Source organism: Theropithecus gelada, chromosome 6 (genome assembly GCF_003255815.1).
Source record: "Theropithecus gelada isolate Dixy chromosome 6, Tgel_1.0, whole genome shotgun sequence".
NCBI lineage: Eukaryota > Metazoa > Chordata > Mammalia > Primates > Cercopithecidae > Theropithecus > Theropithecus gelada.
The window spans coordinates 136,272,376-136,297,269 of record NC_037673.1 but is presented as its reverse complement, the minus strand read 5'-3'; the positions used below and the strand labels follow the sequence as shown (position 1 = coordinate 136,297,269).

At 48.2% G+C, this 24,894-nt stretch overlaps 2 protein-coding genes across 6 annotated transcripts in view; one reads left to right on the top strand and one right to left on the bottom strand.

Annotated features, from left to right (window-relative positions):
• NRG2 (neuregulin 2) overlaps positions 1-24,894 on the top strand; it is a 198,389-nt gene that overhangs the window by 120,460 nt on the left and 53,035 nt on the right. The gene's annotated exons all lie outside the window — the stretch shown is intronic.
• LOC112626619 (prostaglandin reductase 1-like) lies at positions 89-1,287 on the bottom strand. Its single transcript, XM_025388804.1, is given in 2 exon segments — positions 89-713; positions 716-1,287. Coding segments are annotated over 2 exon segments (987 nt in total). The 5' UTR covers positions 1,242-1,287; the 3' UTR covers positions 89-252.

The window sequence follows — 24,894 nt, the reverse complement described above, 5'->3', positions numbered from 1 at the left end:
ATTTCCTGATGATATATGATGTGGAGCATCTTCTCATATGCTTATTTGCCATCTGTATATTTTCTTTGGTAAGGCACCTCTTTAGGTCTTTTTTTTTTTTTTTTAACCACTTAAATGTATTTTATTAAGTAGATCAAACTCATTACAAGTACTGTTTCTAAGACATTTAGGGTAGTATACATTTTTGCCAAATGGTGAAAAACAAATTAAGTAATCATTTAAATGGCCTCCAGATTCCATGTGTCCTTTTTTTCATACTTTCACTATTGTTTTCCCCAAATTATCTCCTTTCAGCATTCCCATAAATGCAGCTGGCATGTTTTCAAGTCCTTCGATGATATATTCCTTGTCCTGGATTTTACCCTCTGAGACCCATTTCAGCAAGTCCTTCAGAGCTTTTTGGCGGACATCTCCTTGCCAGCGGTAGACAACAAAGCCTTGTATGTGAAGCTCCTGAAGGATAATAGTCTCTGGGTTTGGACCTGGGGGAAGTGGGCCGGTTCTGTTATATGTAGAGATGGCTCCACATATGGCAATCCTTCCAAATTTCTTCATCTGGCTGATAACAGTGTTTGAAAACTCTCCACCTACATTATCAAAATAACAATCGTAACCATCAGGAGAGGCTTTCTTCAAGATTTCTTCCAAAGACTCTACTGTCTTGTAGTTAAAGACAACATCAAATCCAAGCTTTTGAAGATAGGCAACCTTTTATCAGACTCTGCTGCTGCAACAACTTTGCAGCCCTTGAGCTTTGCAATCTGCCCCACAACAGAGCCCACAGCTCCAGCTGCTGCATTAACCATCAGTGTTTCTCCACCCTTCACACCACAGATGTCAAGTAGGCCAAAGTAGGCAGTCAGGCCTGGCATGCCAATTGTCCCCAGAGCCAAAGACACTGGTATTGTGTCTGGCCACTCTGTCAGCAGCTTTTCCAGATCTTTCCCATCAGAAATGGAGTGTGTTGTCCAGCCTGGAGAAGTCAGTACAATAGTTCCTTTTGGTAGGGCTGCATTTTTACTTTCCACAACTCTGGCCACTTGCTGCCCCATCATTGTATCACCTTCTTTCAATGTTTTGGCTAAAAATCTCATGTAAGCATCCACGGTGAGGAACAAAGCTTCAAGCAGGACCTCTCCATTTTTTAAGGGTGGTAGCTCAGCTGTCTTCAACTCAAAGTCACTATTAGTAGGATGGCCAACAAAGTGCTTCTTCAGGATCCATATCTTAGTACGAACCATCCTGAAGCTCAGGAGTCGGAGGGTTCCACTGCTGGGGAAGGCGGCTGGCACTCTTTAGGTCTTTTGATAATTTTTTAACTAGGTCTTTTGTTTCATTGTTGAGTTCTAAGAGTTCTTTGTATGTTTTCGATAAAAATTCTTTATTAGATGTGTCCTTTGCAAATATTTTTTCTGTTTGTTGCTTGTCTTCTTAGTGTCTTGACATTATCTTTTGCAGAGGAGGAGTTTTTAATTGTTTTTGTTTTTGTTTTTGTTTTTTGAGACAGAATCTCACTCTATCACCCAGGCTGGAGTGCAGTGGCATGATCTTTGCTCACTGCAGCCTCAACCCTCTGGGCTCAAATGTTCCTCCCACCTCTGTCTCCTGAGTAGCTGGAACTACAGGCACACACCACCATGCCCGGCTAATTTTTTATTTTTATTTTTTGTAGAGTGTTTTGGTGTTTCACTATGTTGCCCAGGCTGGTCTCAAACTCCTGAGCTCAAGTGATCCACCGACCTTCACCTCCCAAAGTGCTGGAATTATAGATGTGAGCCACCATGCCTGGCCAAGTTTTTAATTTCAATGAAGTCCAGCTTATCAATTATTTCTTTCATATATTATGCCATTGGTGTTGTATAGAAAGTCATTGCCAAACCCAAGGTCATCTAGATTTTCTCCTATGTTATCTTCTAGTAGTGTTATGGTTTTGGATTTTATATTTAGGTCTGTGATCCATTTTGAGTTGATATTTGTGAGTGGTGAAATGCCTGTGTCTAGATTCTTTTTATTTTTTTACAGGTAGCTAAGTTACCTGTAGTGTTCCAGCACCACTGAGTGTAAAGATTATCTTTGCTCCATTGTATTGCCTTTGCTCCTTTGTCAAAGATCAGTTGACTATATTTATGTGGGTCTATTTCTAGGCTCTCCATTCTGTTCTACTGATCTATTGTTCTTTTCTTTCACCAATACCCCACTGTCCTGATTACTGTAGCTTTACAGAAAGTCTCAAAGTCAGGTAGTGTCAGTCTTCTTTGTTCTCCTCCAATATTGAGTTGGCTATTCTTGATCTTTTGCTTCTCCACATAAACTTTAGAATACATTTATTGATATCCACAAAATAGTAATAACTTGCTGGATTTCAATTGGAGTTGCATTGAATCTATAGATCACGTTGGGAAGAACTGACATCTTGACAACATTGAGTCTTCACATCTATGAACATGGAATATCTCTCCATTTATTTAGTTCTTTGATTTTGTTTATCAGAGTTTTGTAGTTTTCCTAATATAGATCTTGTATATCTTTTAGATTTATACTGAAATATTTCATTTTAGATGGTGCTAATGTAAATGATAATGTGTTTTACATTTCAAATTTCACTCACTTACTGCTAATATATAGGAAAGCGATTGACGTCTGTATTATTCATCTTGTATCCTACAGCCTTGCTGTAATCACTTTGTCGTTTGATTTTGAAACAGATACCTCCTCAGAAGATGGTAGTTAAGCTTTTGTTAGTTCCCACACTTTCTCTCCACTTTGGGCTTTCCTATATGCTGTGATTTGTTTTGTTTTGTTTTGTCTGGAGCATTCTGTCTTCCCTATCCTCAGTCTCCACTCCAGATGCCCCCTTCTTTAAACCTGATTAATCTTTGAGGTCTCAGAGAAGCATGGTTTATACTGGGAAGCCTTCTCTGACTCTATGAGTCTAGGTTACCTGATCCCCCCTACTTCCTTTCTTCTCTGGAAGATGTAATCCCTATTCTGAAGAAACTAATGGCTTATTTGGGAGACAACCCACAAAGGTGAAAGTAATAATAAACAAGGTTTATTATTTATACTGGGAAGCCTTCTCTGGCTTATACTGGGAAGCCTTCTCTGACCCTATGTGTCTGGGTTACCTGATTCCCACTACTTCCTTTCTTCTCTGGAAGATGTAGTCCCTACTCTCAAGAAACTAATGGCTTATTTGGGCGACAAACCGCAAAGTTGAAAGTAATAATAAACAAACACTTATCTCTGTTCTAAGAACTTTACTTTTACTTTTAACTCATTTAATTCTCACAGTTGTGAAGATTAATGAGAACTGCTCTCCAAAACCCTCAGAAACTCTCCTCAACCTATAAAATTGAATCCAGACAGTTTAGATTGGCCTATATGCCTTCACATCAGAATCTAAATCTACATTTCCAAACTAAGCTGATTTACTCACTATGTCTTGATATAATCTATACATCTTTACCTCTGAACACTTGCACATGCTATTCTCCCTGTTTGAGATGTTCCCTGTGGTCTCATTCCTCCATGACCATTCCATCCTCCACATTTCTATTGCACTTATTTTCTGGACAATTCATTTCTGTTATGAACCTAAGCAAGTTTACAGGAACGAAACTTATGGGATGCCAAACAGGTCAACTCTTACTGCCCTCTACAGTCTTTTGGATTTTGGTTGTGAGCCTTGCATAGCTGTTTCTGGTGTGATCTCTGCCTAATCCAATTGCTGTGTTTTATTTACAATCTTTGTGCATTGACATAGCCAACATATTTGTCATTGAAGTGGTTACTTAGTATTGCATGGTGTACATTCATTGCTTCTCTTTTAGAGTCCTGTATTAATATTGTAATTCAATTTTGTTTTCCCAAGTATTTGCATGCCAAGTATATACAAGAAACCACATCTCTTGTCATTAGTCTGGCAATTGTGAGCTCCTCAAGACAGAGACTGTCTTCAACATTGCTGTATCCTCCACCATCTTTAGCTTGCATGTACTAGATGCTCAGAGAACCCTGTTCAATTGATTCAAACTATCATAATGCCAGGAATTTAGCCATGTAACTTAACACCCACCTCTACCCTGATAAAAACGAATCTCATGAGGGCTAAGATATGTAACCAGAGAGGATCCAGTAACTTTCTCCAAATGCTTGATCAGTCAAACATCACTTCTCTCATCTTGTCACCTCCTCTCTCCAGAGTATTATTTAGCTACAAGGATTCAGGAAACCTTAAAGATCACTTTCTCAAGCAGCTGATGCATACAAGCTAAACATAAGGACCAGTTTCCTGGCAAGTGCTTCTTGCTTCTAGTGATACAAGGCTGTATGGGGCCCCAGGGGTTGTGGGGTGGAGTGGGTTAGTGATCCCATACTTGCCATTTCCCTGACTTTGAGTGGAAGCTCAGAACTCCCAGCATTGCCTGCTTAATCTGTACTGAAATTGCAGAAACCTGGCCTGGCTTCTCTGCCTTTAGGAGGGTAATCATTTCAGAAGCACATTGTACTCACTTCTGCAGCCAGGCATGGCTAGATTTAAGCAAAACTTTTTTTACTTCTTTATTCAGTGTTTGCTACTTGTTGACCCACCCTATCCTTCCAAGAAAGTTCTCCTCTTACTTTTCCCCATCCACTGTTTTTCTCCCTCCTGGCCTCTCCACCAGTGATTTCTTCCTGGCTTCTACATGTGAGTATCTCCTCATAAATCTCTCTGCTTCTGCCTTCCTCTGTCTACACTTTCCCTCTAGCAGTCTTGCTTGCCATAACGACTAAATTGATACCCCTCAACAGTGACTCCTCAAACCCCATCTTCAACCCTGACCTCTTGAGCCAACTCTAGGCCTACATTTCTGGATGTCTGCTAGTCATTTCCTGCTAGCAATCCAAATCCGACCTGTCTAAATAGCTCAAGCGGCTCTTTCCCATGTTTTCCAAACTTCTATCAGTGTTCTAGTGACTGATGTTAAGAACCTTGGGGCTTGTCTGGGCTGCTTACTAACCACATCTTGGACCCTCAGTTTCCTCATTTGTTATGTGAAGATAGTAATGCGCTCTCTATCTCACTAAAGAGCACGGATTGAGACAAGCTATCTAGAAGCATGTTTTAAGCTGTAAAAGGGTACACAGAGAAGAGGTGTAATAATTGTATTATCATCTTTGGTTTTTTTAAGCTAAAAAAGCTAAAAGCTACTCTCATCTTTAGCCACACATTCACCCCATCACCTTAAGTTACCATTTCCTTTATCCCTATACTTCTCATCCATCCTTTTATCTCAATTCTTGATATGACCACCAGAGTTTAAACTCTGTCACCCACTGCCTAGACTAGTTCTATCCTAGCCTAGTTGTATCCTCTAACTTAGTGGTTCCCAGACTGCAATCCACATAAGAATTACTAGGAGGAATTTATTTATTTATTTATTTTTTGGAGACGGAGTCTCGCTCTGTCGCCCAGGCTGGAGTGCAGTGGCCGGATCTCAACTCACTACAAGCTCCGCCTCCCGGGTTTACGCCATTCTCCTGCCTCAGCCTCCCGAGTAGCTGGGACTACAGGCGCCCGCCGCCTCGCCCGGCTAGTTTTTTGTATTTTTTAGTAGAGACAGGGTTTCACCGTGTTCGCCAGGATGGTCTCGATCTCCTGACCTCGTGATCCGCCCGTCTCGGCCTCCCAAAGTGCTGGGATTACAGGCTTGAGTCACCGCGCCCGGCCGGAATTTATTTAAAAAATGCAATTGTAGTGTCTTTCACAATTGTGCTGGGACAATTGAATATCTACATGCAAAAGAATACCTCATACCATATACAAAAATTAACCCAACATGGGTCAAAGACTTAACAGTAAGAACTTAAAATAAAAAACTCTTAGAAGAAAAAATAGGCATAAATCTTTGTGACATTCAATTAGATAATAGTTTCTAAGATATGACACCATAAACATGAGCAACCACAACAAAATAGTTAAAGTAGAATTCATCAAAATTTTATAAAATGTTGCACTTCAAAGGATACCATCAAGAAAGTGAAAAGACAACCCACAGACTGGGAGAAAAATTTTGCAAAAATTTTATCAGATAAGAGTTGTATCAATGATATATAAAGAGCTCTTACAATTCAATTATAAAAAGATAAACGACCCAACCAAAAATGAACATATACAATTTATTTGTCAATTATACCTCAATAAAACTGGGGGAAAGTGAGTCAAGGATCTGAATAAACATTTCTCCAAAGAAGACATACAGATGGACAATATGTACAAAAAAAAGATGCTCAACATCATTAGTTATCAGGGAAATACAGATCAAAACCATAATAAGACTGGGGACAGTGGCTCACACCTGTAATCCCAGCACTTTGGGAGGCTGAGTTGGGCAGATTACTAGAGCCCAGGAGTTCTAGACCAGCCTGAGCAATGTGGCAAGACCCTGTCTCTACAAAAAAATACGCAAATTAGCCGAACATGGCAGTGCTTGCCTGTAGTCCCAGCTACTCAAGAGGCTGAGGTGGAAGGATTGTTTGTGCCTACGAGGTCGAGGCTGCAGTGAACCGTCATCGCACCACTGTGCTCCAGCCTGGGTGACACAGTGAGACCTTGTCCCCAAAAAACAAAAAATGAAACAAAATGACAACAAAATAATGTACTTTCCAAAAACCATTGAATTGTACACTTTAAATGAGTGAACTGTATGGTATGTGAATTATACCTCAATAAATCTGCTTTAAAAAACTCACAAGATACCATTTCACATCCACTGGGATAGCTAGAATCAAAAAGTCAGATAATAACAGGTGTTGATGAGAATGTGGAGAAATTGAAACCCTCATACACTGCTGGTGGGAATGCAAAGCGGTGCAGCTGCTTTGGAAAACAATCTGGCAATTCCTCAAATGATTAAACATAGAGTTACAATATGACTGAGCAATCTTACTTCCAAGTGGGATTTCAGGTAATACATATACCCTAGATAAACGAAAGCACATATGTCCACACAAAAACTTATACACAAATGTTCATAGAAGTATTATTTGTAATAGCCAAAAAGTAGAAACAATCCAAATGTCCATCAATTGATGAACATATAAATAATATCTGGTATATATACATATAATGGAATATTATTTGGCCACAAAAAAGGTATGAATACTGATCCATGCTACAATATGGATGAACCTGGAAAACATTATACCTAGTGAAAGAAGGCAGTCAAGAAAGGCCACACATTGTATGATTCCATTTATATGAAGTATCCAGAACAGGCAAATCTATAGTGACAGAAAGTCAATCAGTGGTTGCCAGGGGATAAAGGGGATGGCAGGGGGAGGGGGTGCTAAAGAGTATGAGGTTTCTTTGGGGGATGATGAAAAGGTTCTAAAACTTACTGCAGTGATGGTTGCACAGTTCTGTAAATAGACCACAAAAGTGAATTATATACTTAAAATGGGTCATTTGCATGGCATGTAAATTATTTCCCAATTACCTTAAAAATGCGGTTATAAGGGGAAAATTGTTGATGGGGATATTTTACAGAAAGCTTTAAATGCCAAGCTGAGCATTGAGGACTGGATTCTCTAGGACCAGTTTTCTCAAAGTGTGCTTCATACACCGTCTGCCTCACAATAGTTACAAATACCAAGTCCTGGCTGCACCCCAGAGACTGTAATTCAGAATGTTTTTCGTGGGATCAGTACTTGCATTTGTAGCAAGCACCCCACGGAGGCTGCAGGCTACAGCCCATTGTTAAACATTTTGCTGCTCAGTCTTGCCTCCAGATTCTGCTCCATTCTGCCCTGCATGTTGCTGCCAGATGAGCCTCCAAGAGTATAGTTTGGGTTGGGTCACCTTCCTGCTCAGAACCCTTCAATATCCTTTCATTCCCTTAGCATGAGCTCCAGGTGTTCTGGGCAGCCTGGTTCCCACCTAGTCTTTTTATTTAGCCTTATCTCCATGACTTCCTACATGTCAGTTAAAAGGTAGTATTCATCACTCTCTGAACCTGCTTTGTGGATTCCCAATCAGTGCCTGTGCCAGGCTGTCCCATATACCAGGAAAGCATCTCCTTTCATCTTTTGCTCATCTTTTGCGATACAAGTGTCACCATGATCCTTCCTTTCATTTTAACTAGCTGATCATCTAGAATTTACCACACAGCCTTTCATAATCTTTTAAGCTATGCAATTCTGCTACTTGTAAATTGAATGACAATATTCAGAGTTGTCTGAATATACAGACAATATACAGAGAAAACACCCGTAGATCAGGCAGTGCAGCCTGACACCCGGTCAGAGTGCAGTACCAGGAATAAAATCCTGGTAGCAATCTCCTCTGAGGAATTCAGCGTCCTCCCTGGTGATCCAGAGATCAGGGGCCTGCATCAGGCACCAGTGGAAGATAAGCAGGGCCTGGGGGGCCCTGGCCACCACCCAGCCTGTCAAGTCTCGGCAGCTTAGCTGGTGCCACCTCCTTACAGAGGCTGGAAACTGCTAAATTGAATCCTCATTTCAACTGGTGACCCCTAGCAGAAATGCTCTCCCAATCCCATTGTCCTCTGTCCTCTGTCCACGAAATCACCCCATCTCAGTAGGAGAAGCCATTTACAGCCTATTTGGTAGTAAGCTCTTAAAAATAAAATGATCATTGTCACATAATTATTTTACAACACAACAAGAGCCCCCTTGCAACCATTTCCATAATTACATTAAGCCAGTTTATTTGAAAGAAGCTTAATGGGAGACAAACCATTAATTATAATTTGGTCTTTTCTCCCACTGCCCCTTCCCCCTTGAATTACTGGAGCCACACCCTGGGGCCATGTATGGGAGTGCAGGGATCGTAACTTTGAGGATGGGAAAGACCAGGTGACAAGGCCAAGGCTCACTGGGAGGGAAGAATAGAGAGCAATGGAAGGTATAAGGTTGTGGTGGCCCGTGTAACCAGCTGGGGGGCCTACAATGGCCCTACCTAAGTGGAGCCAGTGCTGCTGTGTGTCCGCTTCTTTAGACCTGGAGTGGAGGAACTGGGAGCTGTAGGGCAAGCTGAGCCCAACATGGGCATGTTCTCAGGGGCCTTCGAGCTAGTGGGTGGGGCGGGCACCTGGGCAAACAGAACTAAGAAACGGGCAGGAATGAATCAAAGACAGCTTAAATATGCAGAAATGCAGCTCATACCTCTGGGCAAAAATAATCCCAAACAGAGTTATGTAATGGGCAGGTGGTATATGATAGGAGGGATGAGGCTATGAGGTATGTATACAGGCATGAGTGAATGAGAGAGGTTGAGAATGGAGTGGGAGTGTCCTGGGGAATTTGGCAGAGGAGCTCATGAAGCTGTTGCTTGGAGGTGGGTGTGCATGTGTGTATATACACATACTGGGAACCCTGGAAAGCAGTGAAAGGAAGGTAGCTCTGAATGAGGCTGAGTTCCGTGCCTGGAGTGGCCTTAAGGCCACTCCAGATGTGTGCAGTCCTTATTCTTGAGGTGGTAGGGACAGAGAAAGGCCTGAGGGCACAGGTGTAGGGTGTGGAGCACCACTGTTTCCTTTATAAGTTACTGTACCTCCCTCTGACCACCATACTTCCCCTCCTAGCTTGCTCGCATCCCACCTCCAGACCTTTCTACTAATTGGAATCTTCCCCTTCCTTTTACAGGAAATCCACCATGACAGACCACCCCAGATCACTTTTATTATTTTTTTTTTTCTGAGACAGGGTCTGTCACCCAAGCTGGAGTGCAGTGGTAGCAATCTTGGTTGTTCACAGCAGCCTCAACCTCCTGGGCTCAAGCCATCCTCCCACCTCTTAGCCTCCCGTGTAGCTGGGACTACCGGTGTGTGCCACCATGCCCAGCTGATTTTTGTGTTTTTTGTAGAGACAGAGTTTCACCATGCTGCCCAGGCTGATCTGGAACTCCTGGGCTCAAGTGATCCACCTTCCTCAGCCTCCCAAAGTGCTGGGATTACGGCCTTGAGCCACTGCACCTGACCCCAGGTTACATTTAACTATCTCTCCAAGGAAGTTCCAGGATAAGTTGGAACATAAGTTGCTGCTGCTGTCTTAAGCTGTGATTTCTGTCCATCTGTGTAAGTGTCCTCCCTCTAGATTGTAAGCTCCTTGAGGACAGGGTCTTTGTATACTGCAATGGCCAGCACTGTGCCTGTCATTAAGCAGGTGTGGAGCAAGCATTGTCTGGCACTGAGCCTGGTAGCTCAAGGAGCAGGGGAGGGTAAGGCAGGGGAGAGGACACAAAGGCTCTCACAGGGACACCTCAGGCCATTCAGCTATGAATCCTCTGGCTGCTGGGGGAGCCCCTGGGCCTAGAGAATGGGTTAGTAGTGTTGAAGCTACATAATAATTTGGGGGAAGATTGTGGATAAAATCATGTAAAGGAAGTACTCCACTGGACATCAGTCAGAAACCCAAAACAATGTAAGCAATTAGACGAAGGATTGTGGTGGGCACCTCAGTGACCATAAGTTTCAGCACCCACTGCTTTAGAGTAGATGGAGAGACCACCAGACTCATCAGAAGCCTCAGTGACTGGGGCAGGGTATAGGAAACAGACATAGGGGTGAGTGCAGATTCACAAGGCCATTAAGGTCAACATGTTGCATGATGAGCCGGCTGCTGATTAAATGCTGTTGCCTGCAGCCCTAAGAAGCCTGCAAGGAACTCTGAAGCATCCAATAACCAGGCGCAGGTGCTCAGAGCTCCCAAGGTCCTGTGTGTGCACGCCAGTTCCCCGGAGCAGCCCCACATACCTCCACAGACTGGGCTTGGAAGGGTAGAGGTTTCCAGAGAACCAGTAGTTGACCTTCAAAGGTGGGAGGGAGGCTGGCAGAGGGCCAGCTGTAGAGCAGCAGCCGATGGCAAGGAACAAAGGTCCTAGAGCTGGAAACATATGTGGAGACTCAGGGCTCCTCTTTGAAGATTTACTGCTAGAAAGGCCCCTGGAAAGCGTTTCAGTTTTCCCTTAGTTCACAGGTAAGTACACATTGAGGCCCAAAGGGAAAATATGACTTCCCCAGGAACCACCAGAAGAAAACAAATTGAGCTAAAAGGATAATTCAGGTTTCCTGACCCTATCTCCATATCATATCTGCTTGGAATTTGCATATCCTTCTCCTGGGTAAATTATGATATTTGCAGTTCCAGGGTACCCTAAGAGCCAGCAGTCTAGAAGGTCTAGTGGTTCTTGCTTTGTGGTTAGTGCTGGAACTTTCATAAGCTTTAAATGGGCGCTCTGAGGAGAAAGAATGTGGTGATTTGGGGCAGTAGGAAGGAGGAGGGCAGGGCCACAGCTGGGTCTCCAGGGTCTCTGAGACCTGCCATAACCACTGTGAAGTTAGTGTCTGTGACATCGTCCATTGAGGAAATTCCCAGGAGAACTAAGTCTGGCTTGGGAACCAGTACCCAGACCAGGCCAGGGAAGTTGGGCTGTTGTCCCAGGAGCAGCCAAGCCTGGGGTAGGCAGGGCTGGGCTGGGTTGGGTTGGGCTAGGCTGGGCAGGGCTGAGAGAGAGAAGAGAATTTTTTGCCTCTGGGCTCATAAATGCCTATATTGGGCAAGGCCTCTTGTTTCCTTGGGCGGTGACCCAGGAGGCTCTCCAAATTTGCCAGCCTGGGTTGAATTGTCTCTCTGCCTGGAAAGAGATTGCATCCTTCCAGAGGATCCCCCTCAGTCCTCAAGGGAATGAGAATGGATGCTGATGCCTGCAGCCTGACCACCCAGAATGGATAGCGAGAAGTGAGCAAATACCATCCAAAAGGCTGGGCCACTCATTACCTCTGCTAGGCTAGGATGGCAGCCAGTGTGGGGGACAACTCTTTCTGGGAACCACAGCTCCCTTGGGTGCTGATCCAAGGAGTCACTTTGCCCCAGGGTGGTGTAGATAGTAGCTAAGGCCTTGCTCATGGTCCCCAGAGCCCCCAGGCCAGCAAACAAGTCATTATGTCATTATATAAATAAATTAGGTACTTACATAGGCCTTGGTGTGTAAGTGCCAGTTGTTATTATTGCTGTGTAATTATGCAGTTAGCTTGATGAGCGAGGCAGGCAGAAGGGTTGAATCACCCCCCATCCTAGGGAAGGTAGACAGGCTCCCACCTCTCACCTCAGTGGGAACTGTGGCTCTGGGTCACCCAAGATAAAGTGCAGGAGTCTCCCAAGTGTCTCCCTGCAGATGGGGCAATTTACCCCAAGGTATGCCCTGGAAGAGGCTGGTAGCAAGAATCCAGGCAGCTTACTCACCTGCAGCAGGGCCTGGTACCATGCCACAGGCTTTCTGCCAGCTCCTGACTGCCTCCCCCAGCCTAACAGAGGGGCTTGCTGACAACAACCATGGGCTTCATCCAGGACAAGAAGCCCCAGAAGGTGGGGCTGAGAGAGATCATAGGGCTGGGAGAAGAGCCAGTGGACACAGTAACATCTCTTCTTCCTCATGGGGCTGGGGGTCATCTGCTCCTCTACTCCCAGTCCTTCCCCTCTCGCTGGGAGGTTTAGAACCTTAGGTTCCTCAGGTAGGAGGATCTCTCAACATCATCTAGTCCAACCTCACATTTTCTAGATGGGGAGGCAGGCCAGAGAGAGAAAAGTACTTACCCAAGGGCACACAACAGGTTCCTGGGACACTGGAATTCGAGCCTGCTCTGCTGTCCTCCTTTGTCCTCTTGTTCACATGCTGTCCCCCCACCCGATTGTTGGGGCTGCTCCAGTTTCTCACTTCCTCTCCCCATCCTGCTCCCAGCCCTGTCCAGGCCTGCCTGTTGCTTCACCTCTCCCCTCGTTTGCTCTCCCATTGCTGCCTGGCTTTCTTCTCCCGGCCCCTGGAGCCAGGGGAGGCTCCCCACCTTCTCTTCGGCCAATGCTTTCTTCTCTCTTCTGGTCCCTCCCAGTTTGCTCCTGAGGCTCCTCCTGGGATGGGCCTGCCTCTTCCCTTCCACCTTCTGCTCTTTCCAAAGAGGGTCTGAAAATGAAGCAGGGAGCATGAATTCTCTTCTGGGTTTGGGATTGGGTGGGTTGAAGCAAGAAGAGCCTCCTAATGTGGGAGTGGGGACAGAGGGGCCCACCATGGCAGCTCCTACAACCAGAGTCCCAGCTCAGGCACTGCAAAATCTGACCTTGTGTCCCATAGGAGCAAAGGAAAAGGGGACAGGGTCAAAAGGGCATGGCAGGGTGGTGCAGCTAATCACTATTGGCACGGGCCTCTGGACATAAGGAGCTGCCTAAGACTGGGCCCTTTTCAAGTGTCCTAATTTCAGGGAGATGAGAGACGAATTTCCTCATCCACTCTGAAATCCCTGTGAGAAAGGCCTGTGGACCCATTTTTTGTTTGTTTTTGTTTTGAAGGGGAAACTAAGTCTTGCTGAGAACATCACAGTCTGTGGAGGACTGGGTTTGGAGTCTGAGTAGATGGATATCAATTTCTCAGCTGTTCCAGGGATCCGTGAAGTTCATTCACTTGCCGAGGAATGTGTGTGTGCCTGTGTTGAGCAGGCAGGCACAACTCTGAGGGGAACAGCCAGAGTTCACAGGGCTGTGTGTGTCTCTAGAAGCATTCTCACCTGGCAATCAAAAGCTTTTCTGCAGCGATCTGTAACCCTTACTCCTTCAGCCATCCAGATTCTTGGTAGACAGGCTTTCTGGATTGGCTGGCAGAGGAATCTGGAAGCGTATCTCCCTGTTTCACAGCCTGAGTGCCTGGTTGTGGAAAATGACTTTTTCAGATTAACCTAATCTCAGGAGCAAAACTGGACCCAAACCCAAGTGTTCTAGTATCCAAGCTTGCCCTTTTTATCCAGTCAATACAGCCCCCTTCTTCTGGCCACCTAGTTCTCTGCACTGACTGAGGGAGGCAGAGGCACGAATGAACTTTTTTAAGAGAAGAAACCTGTTGTGGCTTACAGGGATGCTGAAGCTACAGGCCATGATGCAGATTTGGCAAGAGGCCCTATCCCTCAGCTCTGATGCGGTAGGGGGCTCTCTAGGCCTAGGCAGCTGGGTCTGGCCCCCATGTACTCCTCAGGATCTGACTGGCTGCAGCCAGGTCCCCACTGCATCCTAGAGTCATGTGGGAAATGGGCTTCTAGGCTTTGCATAATCCTTCTGGATGACTGGGAATTTCTCTGGTCCTGCAGGGAGTGGCATTTTGATCTATTTCCTCCTCTGGCAGCCTCACTGAGTGAGGAGTGTGCCTCATGACTTTCAGGCACTAAAATGAGAATAGCTAAGGGTAACAGTAGCCTCATTTTCTCCAAGGACTTTTAACTCATGGGCAAACATACCATGGGCTCGGGGATGGCTCAGGGATGTCTTCACCTGGGATGGAGAGAGTGGGTTCAAGGAGCTGCTTAAGGCTCTCCCTAATCTGAGGCCACGGAAGCCCTCTCCCAATAATTCCCATGAAATAGTGAGTCCAAGGGGAGTGGGAAAACTTCAGCATGGTTCCCAAGACCCCTTTGCAGGAGAATTTTATAGGTAAGACTCAGAGTCCCAAAGTCTCAGGTAGGGGAAGAGGTAGTGTGGAGTTTTTTCCCCTTTCACTCAAAGGCATTTTTGCACATGACTCAAACAAGTCTAAACTTTCCTAAACTTCAAAGTTTGCCATGGCACAGCCTCAAAGTGGAAGGGAAAATGTTAAAAAGGAAAAAAAAAGTTTGTAAACCAGTTAAACATTGTGTTTTTTCTTCTTAAAGGAATTGAATTAACTTGTTATGTTACTATTAGTGTCCCATTGTGAAACTAGGGTGGGTCTTTTCTGGGTAATGTGGTCTCTGGGCCCATCCCCAGGCCCTGCTCACGCTGCATGAGGTTGTACAGGGCATTGCACAACCTGTGGTAAGAGGAAAGAGTTCCCATGGCAACAGGCCTGGCTCACAGGGTCATTTTCAAGCTCCTGGCAAGAGCCCTGGTCCAGGCTAGAGGTGCTCCAAATGCCTGGTTGTCCTCCCTCCCCTGAGAAGCCTTTGCTGTGGGAACTGGGAGGCTGGGGAAGTGGGAGCCCAGCTGTCATGCCCCAGGGTGCCTCGTGACTCTCTCCACCTGCCCATGACCCAGGCACTGAGCATCAGTCACAGGGCTGTGGGGACTGTGCAGGTCCTGAGGCCAGTGGTTAGGCTTGAGGGGTGAGGGCTTTCTCTATTCTCTCATGTTCTGTCTTCTTGAGCAACACCATAGGTTCTTGAGAGTGTGAGCTCTGGGTACCCAACTGCATGGGTTCCTAACCTTGCTCTGCCACTTACTAGGTATTGACTTAGACAAAAATTACCTCACTTCTCTCTCTGTGCTTCAGTTTCTTCAACTGCAAAATGGGGATAATAGTAGACCTACTCCATAGTGGTGTTGTGAAGAATTAAGTGAGTTAATACTATCATATTAGTGACCCTTCCTACTACCATTTTCATTGCCTTCACTGCTGGTTCAGGTACTCCTTACCTGACCCTCAAAATGTTCAGAGCCTGACACATAAAGAGCTCTAAGGAAATATTTGATGGTTGACCTGTTTTGCTGATTCCCTTGTCTCCACTATCTTCTCCTTCCCATCCATCCTGCACATTCCAGTCAGATTAATTTTTCTAATACACAAGTCGCTCCCTTCCTCATAAAACCATCCTTAACTTCCCATCATTTACTAAATAAGGCCCAAAAGCCTCAGCTGGCAGTCCAAGCATATCTCTGACCTGCTCACAAGCAGTCTAGTCTCAGAGTAAAGAATATGGGTCCTAGTGAAAAATAGTGAAGGCTGGAGTCCTTGCTTTGCAGCTTCCTGGGTACATGACTGTGAATGAGAAGTCTCATTACTCCTAGTCTTTGTTTCCTCATCTGTAAAATGGGAATAAGAGTTGACCTCCCTCACAGGATTGTTGTGAGGATGACAAGAGACAAAATGTGTAAAGTGCTTAGCACTAGGCTGAGGCAGATAGTACTTGTCCTGTAAGTGTTTTCTGTATGTATTTGCAGCTTCCATAGTTTCCTAACAGAAACCTGGTCTGCTCATTGTCTCCTGGGCAGGTGCCCAGGGAATGCTCCCCCTAGATCTTTGTCATATCCCACTCATCTGGAATCTCTCACCTGCCACCCCCCATCAAAATCCTACCCATCCTCCAAGCTCTTCTTCAAGCCCAACCTCCCTCAGTACTAGATCTGGATACCCCAGCCCAGGGAGAGTGCTTGTGCCCTCTTTGAATTTCCGTGCCATTTCTGACTCGTATCATTCATTTGATACCAAGCCATGAGCTGCTCTGGACTGCTGGGAGAGCTACCCCCAGGAGAATTGTCTTCAGCTGGCTGCAATCTCCCACTTTGAGCCATTTTTTCTTGCTGGTACTCTTGGTCATTCTCTACTAGTGAAAGGAGGGTCACTTATCTATCCCACAAGGAGGTACCTACTACCTACCTTGTACCAGATACTGGGGTCACAATCCTAAAGGGGCTGTTACTGTAGTAGAAGAGACAGAGGTGGAAACAAAAAACAACACAGTCAAGTGTTCTTATAGGGATACATCAAAAGAATTCAGGAAGCAGAGGATCTCATCATTGCCCTCTCCCACCCCTCATGTACGTGCTAAAGAGCTTTCAATAGCAGATCATTGCTCTTAAGATTAAACTCCAATGTCTTCATTGGACCTACAACTGTCCCGCTTGATCTAACCACTGCCTGCCTCCTCTCCAGGCTCCTTTTACAACATTTATACCATCCCGACAGACTCCCCACAAACCCCATGTGTACACACACACACCTTAGACACAGGCATACACTCATATGTACACACACCTCATGCACATACACACCCATGTGCACACTCACACTCATATACACAATCCCATACTCACATGTGCGTGCACACACACACCCCTCAGCACACTTTTTCAAAGGTACAAAAACTCCTTCTTGCTTCAGGGACATTGGATGTGCTGATACTTCTGCCAGGAATACTCTTCCCCCAGTACCTCTTTAGTCTGGCCAACTCCTACTCATACTTCAAATCCCAGTGTAAGTGTTTCCTGGGGAACGCCTTCACTACAGTTTGTTTCCTCTATCAAGCTGTATGTCAACATATATAAAGGTTTGTTGAATGCATGTCTCCTTAATATTTCACACAAATTTTAAACAATCCATCATTTGTGTAATTAGCTATTTGTCCATCCCCACCAGCCTTTATGTGAGGAGGGCCCCTGTCTGTCTTGCTCGCTGCCATATCTCCAGCACCTGGCACTGTGCCTGAAACACAGTAAGCCTGACTACCTATTTGCCAAACGAATAAATACAGAGGTCAGCTAGGCCAAAAAGGGAGAGAGATCCTGGGCAGAGAGATTAGTATAGTATGTGCAAAGGTATGAGAAGAGACAGAGTAAGTGTGTGTGACTTGTAGGTGAAGTGGCTGAGGTATAGGTTTTGGGGGCTAGAAGACTGTGAGGTAGGGCCAGGTAGAACAGGACTTTGGACACCCATGAGTTTAGGTTTAACCCATGGGTTACAATGAGTGAAGTGATCTAGTTTGTGTTTTAGAAAGCTCACTCTGGACCCGGTACGGTGGCTCACACCTGTAATCCCAACACTTTGGGAGGGTGAGGCAGCCAGATCAGGAGGTCAGGAGTTTGAGACCAGCCTGACCAACATGGTGAAACCCTGTCTCTACTAAAAATACAAAAAGTAGCCAGGCATGGTGGTGCAGGCCTGTAATCCCAGCTACTCAGGAGGCTGAGGCAGGAGAATCGCTTGAACCCAGGAGGCAGAGGTTGCGGTGAGTCGAGATGGCGTCACTGCACTCCAGCCTGGGTGACAGAGTGAGAAGAAAGAAAGAAAGAGAGAGAGAGAGAGAGAGAAAGGAAAGAAAGAAAGAAAGGGAGAGAGAGAGGGAGAGAAAGAAAGAAAGAAAGCTCACTCTGATGGCCTTGGAGAGGTCAGGACTGAGAGGCAAGACTTCAAGCAAGGAGAACATTGTCTATGGGATAGGAAGAGGGAATGAACCGAGGCAGTACCCCAGTGGCTGAGGAGGATGGATATGAATGCCCTTTTGGAAACTGAAGAGCAGGGGTTGAAGCAGAAGTGAGACCTGGCCCCTGGCTCTGGCTCCGCCCAGGGCCCCTTGCTGCCCACCTCACAGAGAGTGATACTGTGTGAAGTAGGGTAGGTGCTCACTCTCCCTCAGTCGGGGTGGGGTACAAGGGTTGTCTCTTACACTTGCCCCCGCCCCAGAGCTGGCCCCTGATGAGACAGACTTGCGCCCCAAGAGCACCAAAGATCAGCCCTTTGCTTGGCCATCACCTCCAGCTTCCCCCTTTCTGTGCTCCCACCCCACAAGTTTGGCCTCAAGTTCTGGCCGCATCCCCAGACAGTCCTGGAGCTCCAGTCCCTGGCCTTGACCCAGAGTCCTAAGCCTGCTTCAGGCTCTCCTAAGGAGAACACTGTCCAGAGAGGCCTTCGGACCCTTCCCGAGGAGACAGAGGACTGGGTGAGATGATCTTTGACTTGGATTTTGGTTGGGATGGCTGTAAGGGGACACCTCAGGCAGAGCTAGGCAGGCAAACCGCAGGCTCAGGCTTTCTGGGAGCCAGAAGAGGGAGAGCCTTTGCTATGTAACCCTTTCAGCACCACACCCAGGCAGGAGGGAGGACAGCTGTCCTCTCCAGCAGCCCCTACCCAGTGGTTTGTAGGACCGGGGCGGGGGTGGGGAGTCAGTGTCTGAGTTCACCTCCGCAGGCCTTGTAGAGAGGAGCCAGCTGGTGCCGGCAGCCTGGGCTGTCGGAGTTGCAGCCAGAGTGTGTGGGAGGGGGGCTACAAGCCACCTGGGGCACCCAGGTTCCCTGCAGAGTGCAGCCTGCCCTGGCTGGGAGGGGCTCTTGGGCCACAGACCCCCTGCTGCCAGGCACAAATGGTGGTTGCGTTAAAGGTGTTCCCCAGATGGCGGTATCCCACCGGGCTGAGGCCAGACCTGCAAGCATAAGAGGCACAGGCAACCCGCCTGTACGGCCGGGGGTGCCTCGAGGTTGTGGAGACCCACTGCAAGAGCCAAGGGTGCTCGCTACCCCGCTGGGCTGGCTAGCGGGCTTCATTTTGGTCCCTTCCTGGGCCCTTTTCTTGCTGTCTCCCCACCCCCATGCTGTCCTTAGCTTGGCCCTCGCTGGGGGATCTCTACTCCGCCCTCCCCAATCATGCTCAGGCCCCCAGCCCAGCTCGAGCCCCCTCTTCGGCGAGGAGGTCTGTGGCGCCCTGTTTAGGCGCCGGTCTTGCCTACCTCGGTGGGCCCGGGGAGGGGGCCTAGGGCCCAGACCGGCCGCCCACACGCCCCCGCTGCCCGAGCCGGTGGAGGGGGGCGAGGGTGGAGGGCGCGGGAGGGGAAGAGTTAAGGCTCGCTGCTCCCCTCCCCCGGAGGGTGTGACCGCCTATAAGAAAGGCGCCGCGCTCGGGCACTGAGGCTGCAGGCGGCGGGGGCGCAGCGCGGCAGCCGAGAGCTGAGGCCGTCCCACCGCCTGAGACCCCGTGCAGAATGTCGGAGTCCAGGAGGAGGGGCCGCGGCCGCGGCAAGAAGCACCGAGAGGGGAGGAAGCGGGAGCGGGAGCCCGACCCCGGGGAGAAAGGTAGGGCACCTCGGCGCGCCCAGAAACCCCGTTTCCCTGGGAGAAACCTGCCGCCCGCTCACCCGCCCCCAGCGCCGCGCGGGTGAGTCTGGGCTGCGCGAGCGGGCGCCGCGGTGACAGGCACCGAGGGCGCGCGTGCCTGCGTGCGAGCGGGTCGTCGCGGCCGGGTGGGCAAGGGGCTGCGTGCCAGGAGCCCGGCGGTGGCTGTGCGCGCCTCTCCCCGGGCGGCCGCGTCCCCATGCAGGGGCGGGCAAGAGGCGCTGCACGCCAGTACTGGCCTGCAGGCAGGCAGCCCTGAGCGAGCGGGGATGGAGCTGCGGGTACCGACAGAAAGACGGCGGCTGAGCAGATGCGGGGCCCGGCCTGGCCGCCGAGCGCTCCGGGAGCTGTCACTGCTTCCCTTCCTCGGAGGGATCGGAGCCCTCGGGCTTGCCCCTACCCATGTGCCACACCTCCCTCCGTTCTGCTCGGCCATTGGAGCGAGGGCAACAGCACTCACCAACTCCGGAGACTCGGAGGGGATGCCCTGCCCCGCTCGCGAACCCCAGAGAGCAGGGAAGCCGCTGCTTCTGTGACAGATAGTTCCCTCGGACCAGACACTGGGCAATTGTCCCTCTCTGGTCTGCGGGAGTGCCTCCCTTGGGCCCTTGGATTTTGTCCCCGCCTGGAGGAGCAAAGCCATGATATGCGACCCACTTTCGTGCCCTCCCTGGGCAGCTGCAGAGTCAACGAGGAGTGCACTGGTCTCAGGCTTCTCAGAGGCGGCCCGGGACATGCACATCCTCTCCGTAGAACCAGGCTTGCACTGGGGCCCAACTGGGGAAATCCTGGATTCTCGATTCTTTTCTCTTCTTCAGGCAAGCGTTTTGTTAATTTTGTGCTAATTTTATGTGTTTTGTACGAGTCACAGGCAAGCCATGTTCAAATGCTTCATCTCCATTTAATCCTCATAACAATCCTGGGAGCAGGTGGTCCTATCTCCATTTTACAGAGGGAGTAACAGAGGCTTACTGAAGTTAAAGTAACAAAGTACGTTCCAGAGATAAGACTGGGCTTCAAAGTAGCGTTCTCAGGACAAAGGTGCTTATCTTGCTGGGTCTCTATCCCCTCACTGGAGTGCCCACCAGATCGGCAACATAAAAATGCCTTCAAAACAGCATTTGACTGGAAGCTGGGAGGCTTCGATTGCGCTTGAGAGTTTGGCCAAATCCCTTTCCTTTCCTGAATTTCTGTGTAATGATGGAGAAGGGGTAGCAAGGCTCTGAGGTCTCTATTGGGAAGAGCCTAGGCATCAAACACTATTTTCAGCAGGGTAGAGAGAAGCAGCTAAGGAAACTTAAAGGCCAGAACTGTGTTCTCTTCTTTTTAAGAGAAAACCTCTTTGCCCATTTCTGCTGGACAACTGTGTCTTATAGCTCTTCCTAAGGACATTGGTGGTCTGCTATGAGGAGCCTGTGGGTCAGCTCAAGCTGGACTCCTGCAGTGTGGGATGAGCTCCCAAACTGAGATCCGAAAGAATGCAGGGTGCCTCTTTTTAGGATGGAAAATTTATAGATTTGGTTCAGTGAGCCACCTCCATTACCCACCCCACTCCCATTCGCCCTACATACACATTCTACCTTGGGCATTTTGGAAGGCTAGCTAGGTAAGAGCACCCTCTCAACGTCAACGATGCAGGAGCTGAGCTGGTAGCAAGCACTCAGTGGGCTTCAGCTGGTGGGAATCACTAGTGCCAGGGAAATGCACATGGAAAGTATGAGCAAGTAATTCACTAAAACCTTCAGCTTAGCTGTGGGGTGGGAATCTGGAAAGTGGGAGGGAGAAAGGAGGGGAGAGAGAAGGGGACACTAATTAATTGGCTCCCCCTGGTTCTTGACCACACACTCAGCACCCTCCAACAACTCCTTAGCAAATAGCAAGAAGAGGTACCTCTCTCCACACAAACCCAGGCCAGTGTGGGGAAATGGGCTTTTCCCCTGCCTCAGTGCAGGAGTGCTGGGTGGGGCTGAACTGCAGGTGTGAGCTCTGCTCCATGACTCACTGAGAGTTTGTGGGGCTGAGGCCTGGTATCCCTAACCAGGGCCGGGTCCCCCCATCCCCCATTTCCCCTTCTCCCCAGCTCATAGCCTTGCCAGCCTTGGCAGCAGTGCTGGGGGTGTTGGGTAATAAGCCTACTCATGGTATAGTGGAATGGCACAGCTGGAAGCAAGGCACCTGGGGTTCATCCCTGTTGGGCCTCTGTGTGACCTCAGACACTGTCCTCCCTTTCTGTGGGTCTTTGGATATGCAGTCTACTCTCAGCACTCACCTTCTACGTGAGAAGGGCAGAGGGTAAGCCTTCATACCCAGCATCTCTGAGAACCCCTAGAGGAGAGCCGTGAGATTGGAGGAGTGGGGAAAATTGGCCTTAAAGAAAATCAGAATCCCTGTAGTTGCTGTGTTGTTTTAAAGAATGACTTTGGGCTGGGTGCAGTGGCTCACACCTGTAATCCCAGCATTTTGGGAGGCTAAGGCGGGCGGTTCACGAGGTCAGGAGATCGAGACCTTCCTGGCTAACATGGTGAAACCCCGTCTCTACTAAAAATACAAAAAACTAGCCGGGCGAGGTGGCGGGCGCCTGTAGTCCCAGCTACTTGGGAGGCTGAGGCAGGAGAATGGCGTGAACCCGGGAGGCGGAGCTTGCAGTGAGCCAAGATCGCGCCACTGCACTCCGGCCTGGGCAACAGAGCAAGACTGTGTCTCAAAAAAAAAAAAAAAAAAGAATGACTTTGGAAGGGGATTCTAAGTTACCAACCTTTTCTGTGTGCCCCAGTTGGTCAGGGTTTCATAAAAAAAAGTCTCCTCTGCTGGAGGTCCCCTGTGAACTGAGAGTCTGAAGCTGCCCACAGGCAGACATGGGGCAGGCTTTGGTCTTCACCAGAGTGTCCTGGAGTGTGAAGGTAGATTAGCATCACTAGCTGAGAGCTCTGGACACATCTCATTTCAATTCCCTGGACACAAATACATCTTTGCAAAGCGTTTCTTTCCCATCTTTGCTATCTCCTGCCTCTGATAAAGATGCTGCCCTGACTTCTAAAACAAACTCCCTTCTTTAGGCTGTCCAGGACCAGGTCAGAGGTGGGATGTGCTCATGTGCATGTGTCGGAGCCACATCTGGGTGTTGCTTCTGGCAGCCTCCTCCTCTGGTCTTGGCCCCTGGCTGACCCTCCTGAGCCAGGCACCTTGAGCTGTCCTCCTGCCACTCTGGAACTCAGCCTATGCCTCATGCTCTACTCTGGCTCCGTGGCACCTCGAGGTTCATTACAAACAATAACAACAAGCAGAGAGTGACTTTGTACTTCCCAACAGTCTTTCATCCTGAGAGCTCAAAGCAGTTTACAGACCAGGACTCATCAGTCTTCATCCCAGGTCCCAGGCATTTGGCAGGGGTGAAGAGGGGACAGAGAGCTCTAGTCTTTCCAGATTGGCACAGCGGTACAGCTGGGGTAAGGCAGTGAGTCACCTGGGATGGGGGAATCAGATGGCCAGTAGGTCTGGGATAGAAGTAAAATTGGACTACTGCCTTTAGGTTGCAAACAGAGGGGATAATCCCCCTTAAAAGAGTGTGAGCTGGACCATTCCTTCCCCTAGGTGGAGACCTAGGCCCTCTGGCCTGTGTGGGCTCCTTGAGTTGCTGGAGGAAGAAGCAGCAGCTTTTTGGAAGAAATAGTCCCTTGGAATCAGAGTTTTGCAGGAATATCAAAGTGATGCCTGTTGCTGCCTTCTTCCCCTTGGTGCTGGGAGCTTCAGGGCCAAGTCAGGGAAGCTCTGACATTAGGGCAGTTCCAAAGTGAAGATACATGGAGGAAAAGGTGCTGGCCCAGCCTGGGCAGGCCCTAGCCCTGGCCTTGGGGTTGGTTTCCCAGTTGCTACTCATGCCTGGTCAGCCCCACTTACTCCACTAGCCCTCCTCTGTTCTCTAGCCCACCAGGCTGGCCTGAAGGACTGTTACTATATGGAAGAGGGGCTTAGGAAAAAAAAAATAACCTCTGGCAAAGCATTGCCAAAGCATAAGACCTGGGCCCCATTGGAACCATGTTCTCATTGTGTTTTCCCACCATTTCTGAGCCAGTAGCACACCCTTTTAACTTGATGGGAAGCAAGTAGCAGCCCATTTTCCCAATCTTCCTCCAGCCTAGCCATCCCCTCATCGAGACTTCCAGGCTCTGGCCACATGGTAACTACATAAACTACATGTATGTTCATTCACCTTTGTGTATTCAATTCTGTAAGCATTAACTGAGCTTCTATTACGTGAATAAACAACAGGCCCTGCCTTCAGGAAGCTCAGAGAGACAAATCCTTATACAGCTACCTATGATCAGAGCTGAGGGTAAGGCCAGAGATAGATGTGCAACATCTGGTGAGGAGAGGAATGATTTGTTCTCCTAGGACGGTGTAGGGAGGACTTCACAGAGGAGATGACATTGGAGCTGAGCCTGAATGGTGACTAGGAACTTACCAGGGAAAAGAAAGGGACTTCTTAGAAGTAGAAACATGTCCATTACCAACTTTCATGGGAAACAAGGAGGCAGCTCTCATTTACTAAGCACTCACTACGTGCCAGTACTGATACTATAAAGTATAGGTATTATTTTATCATCCTCACTTTACAGATGAGAAAACTGGAGCAGAGAAAGTCCCATGATTAAGCACGAATTAGTGCCAGGATGGGATCTTAAGTTCAAGTCTGCCCCCTGCCCTGCCTCAGTCATGCATAGTCCACCTGGCTCTGGGTTCTTGCATGCCCTTCAACAAAAACCAGGGAGAGGCAGGGGATCCCTGTTGGTCCACTTGGAGCAGGCCCTCCCCATCAGATCAGCTGGTCAGATATCTACTTTCTGGGCTCTTGGGTGGGGTTTAGAGGATACAAAGATAAGTGGATTGAGTTCCTGCCCTCACAAGGAGTTGCAGTGTGACTGTGGCAGTAAGCTGTGAACAGGAACCATGGACACTGACACAGGAGGGTAGCGCTGAGGCCTAGAGGCTGCACAAATAGGCAGGAGCTCCTGAGAAGATAGTGGTTTATTATGGTCAAATGGCCTAGCCAGAAACCCAGCTAGAGGTCTAGAGTCTGGCTAGATCTAGCATCAGAATCATGGAGCCCCTTGTGCAAAAGGTGAACATTTAATGGGAACTTGATTTAAAGCACAAACTGGGGACTTGCTAGAAGTACAATTTCTTGGGACCTACCCCTGACCTACTGAATCAGTAACTATGGGGATGGGGGCCAGTATGTGCATTTTACCAAGCCCCACTCCCACCCACCATTTATTATGATGC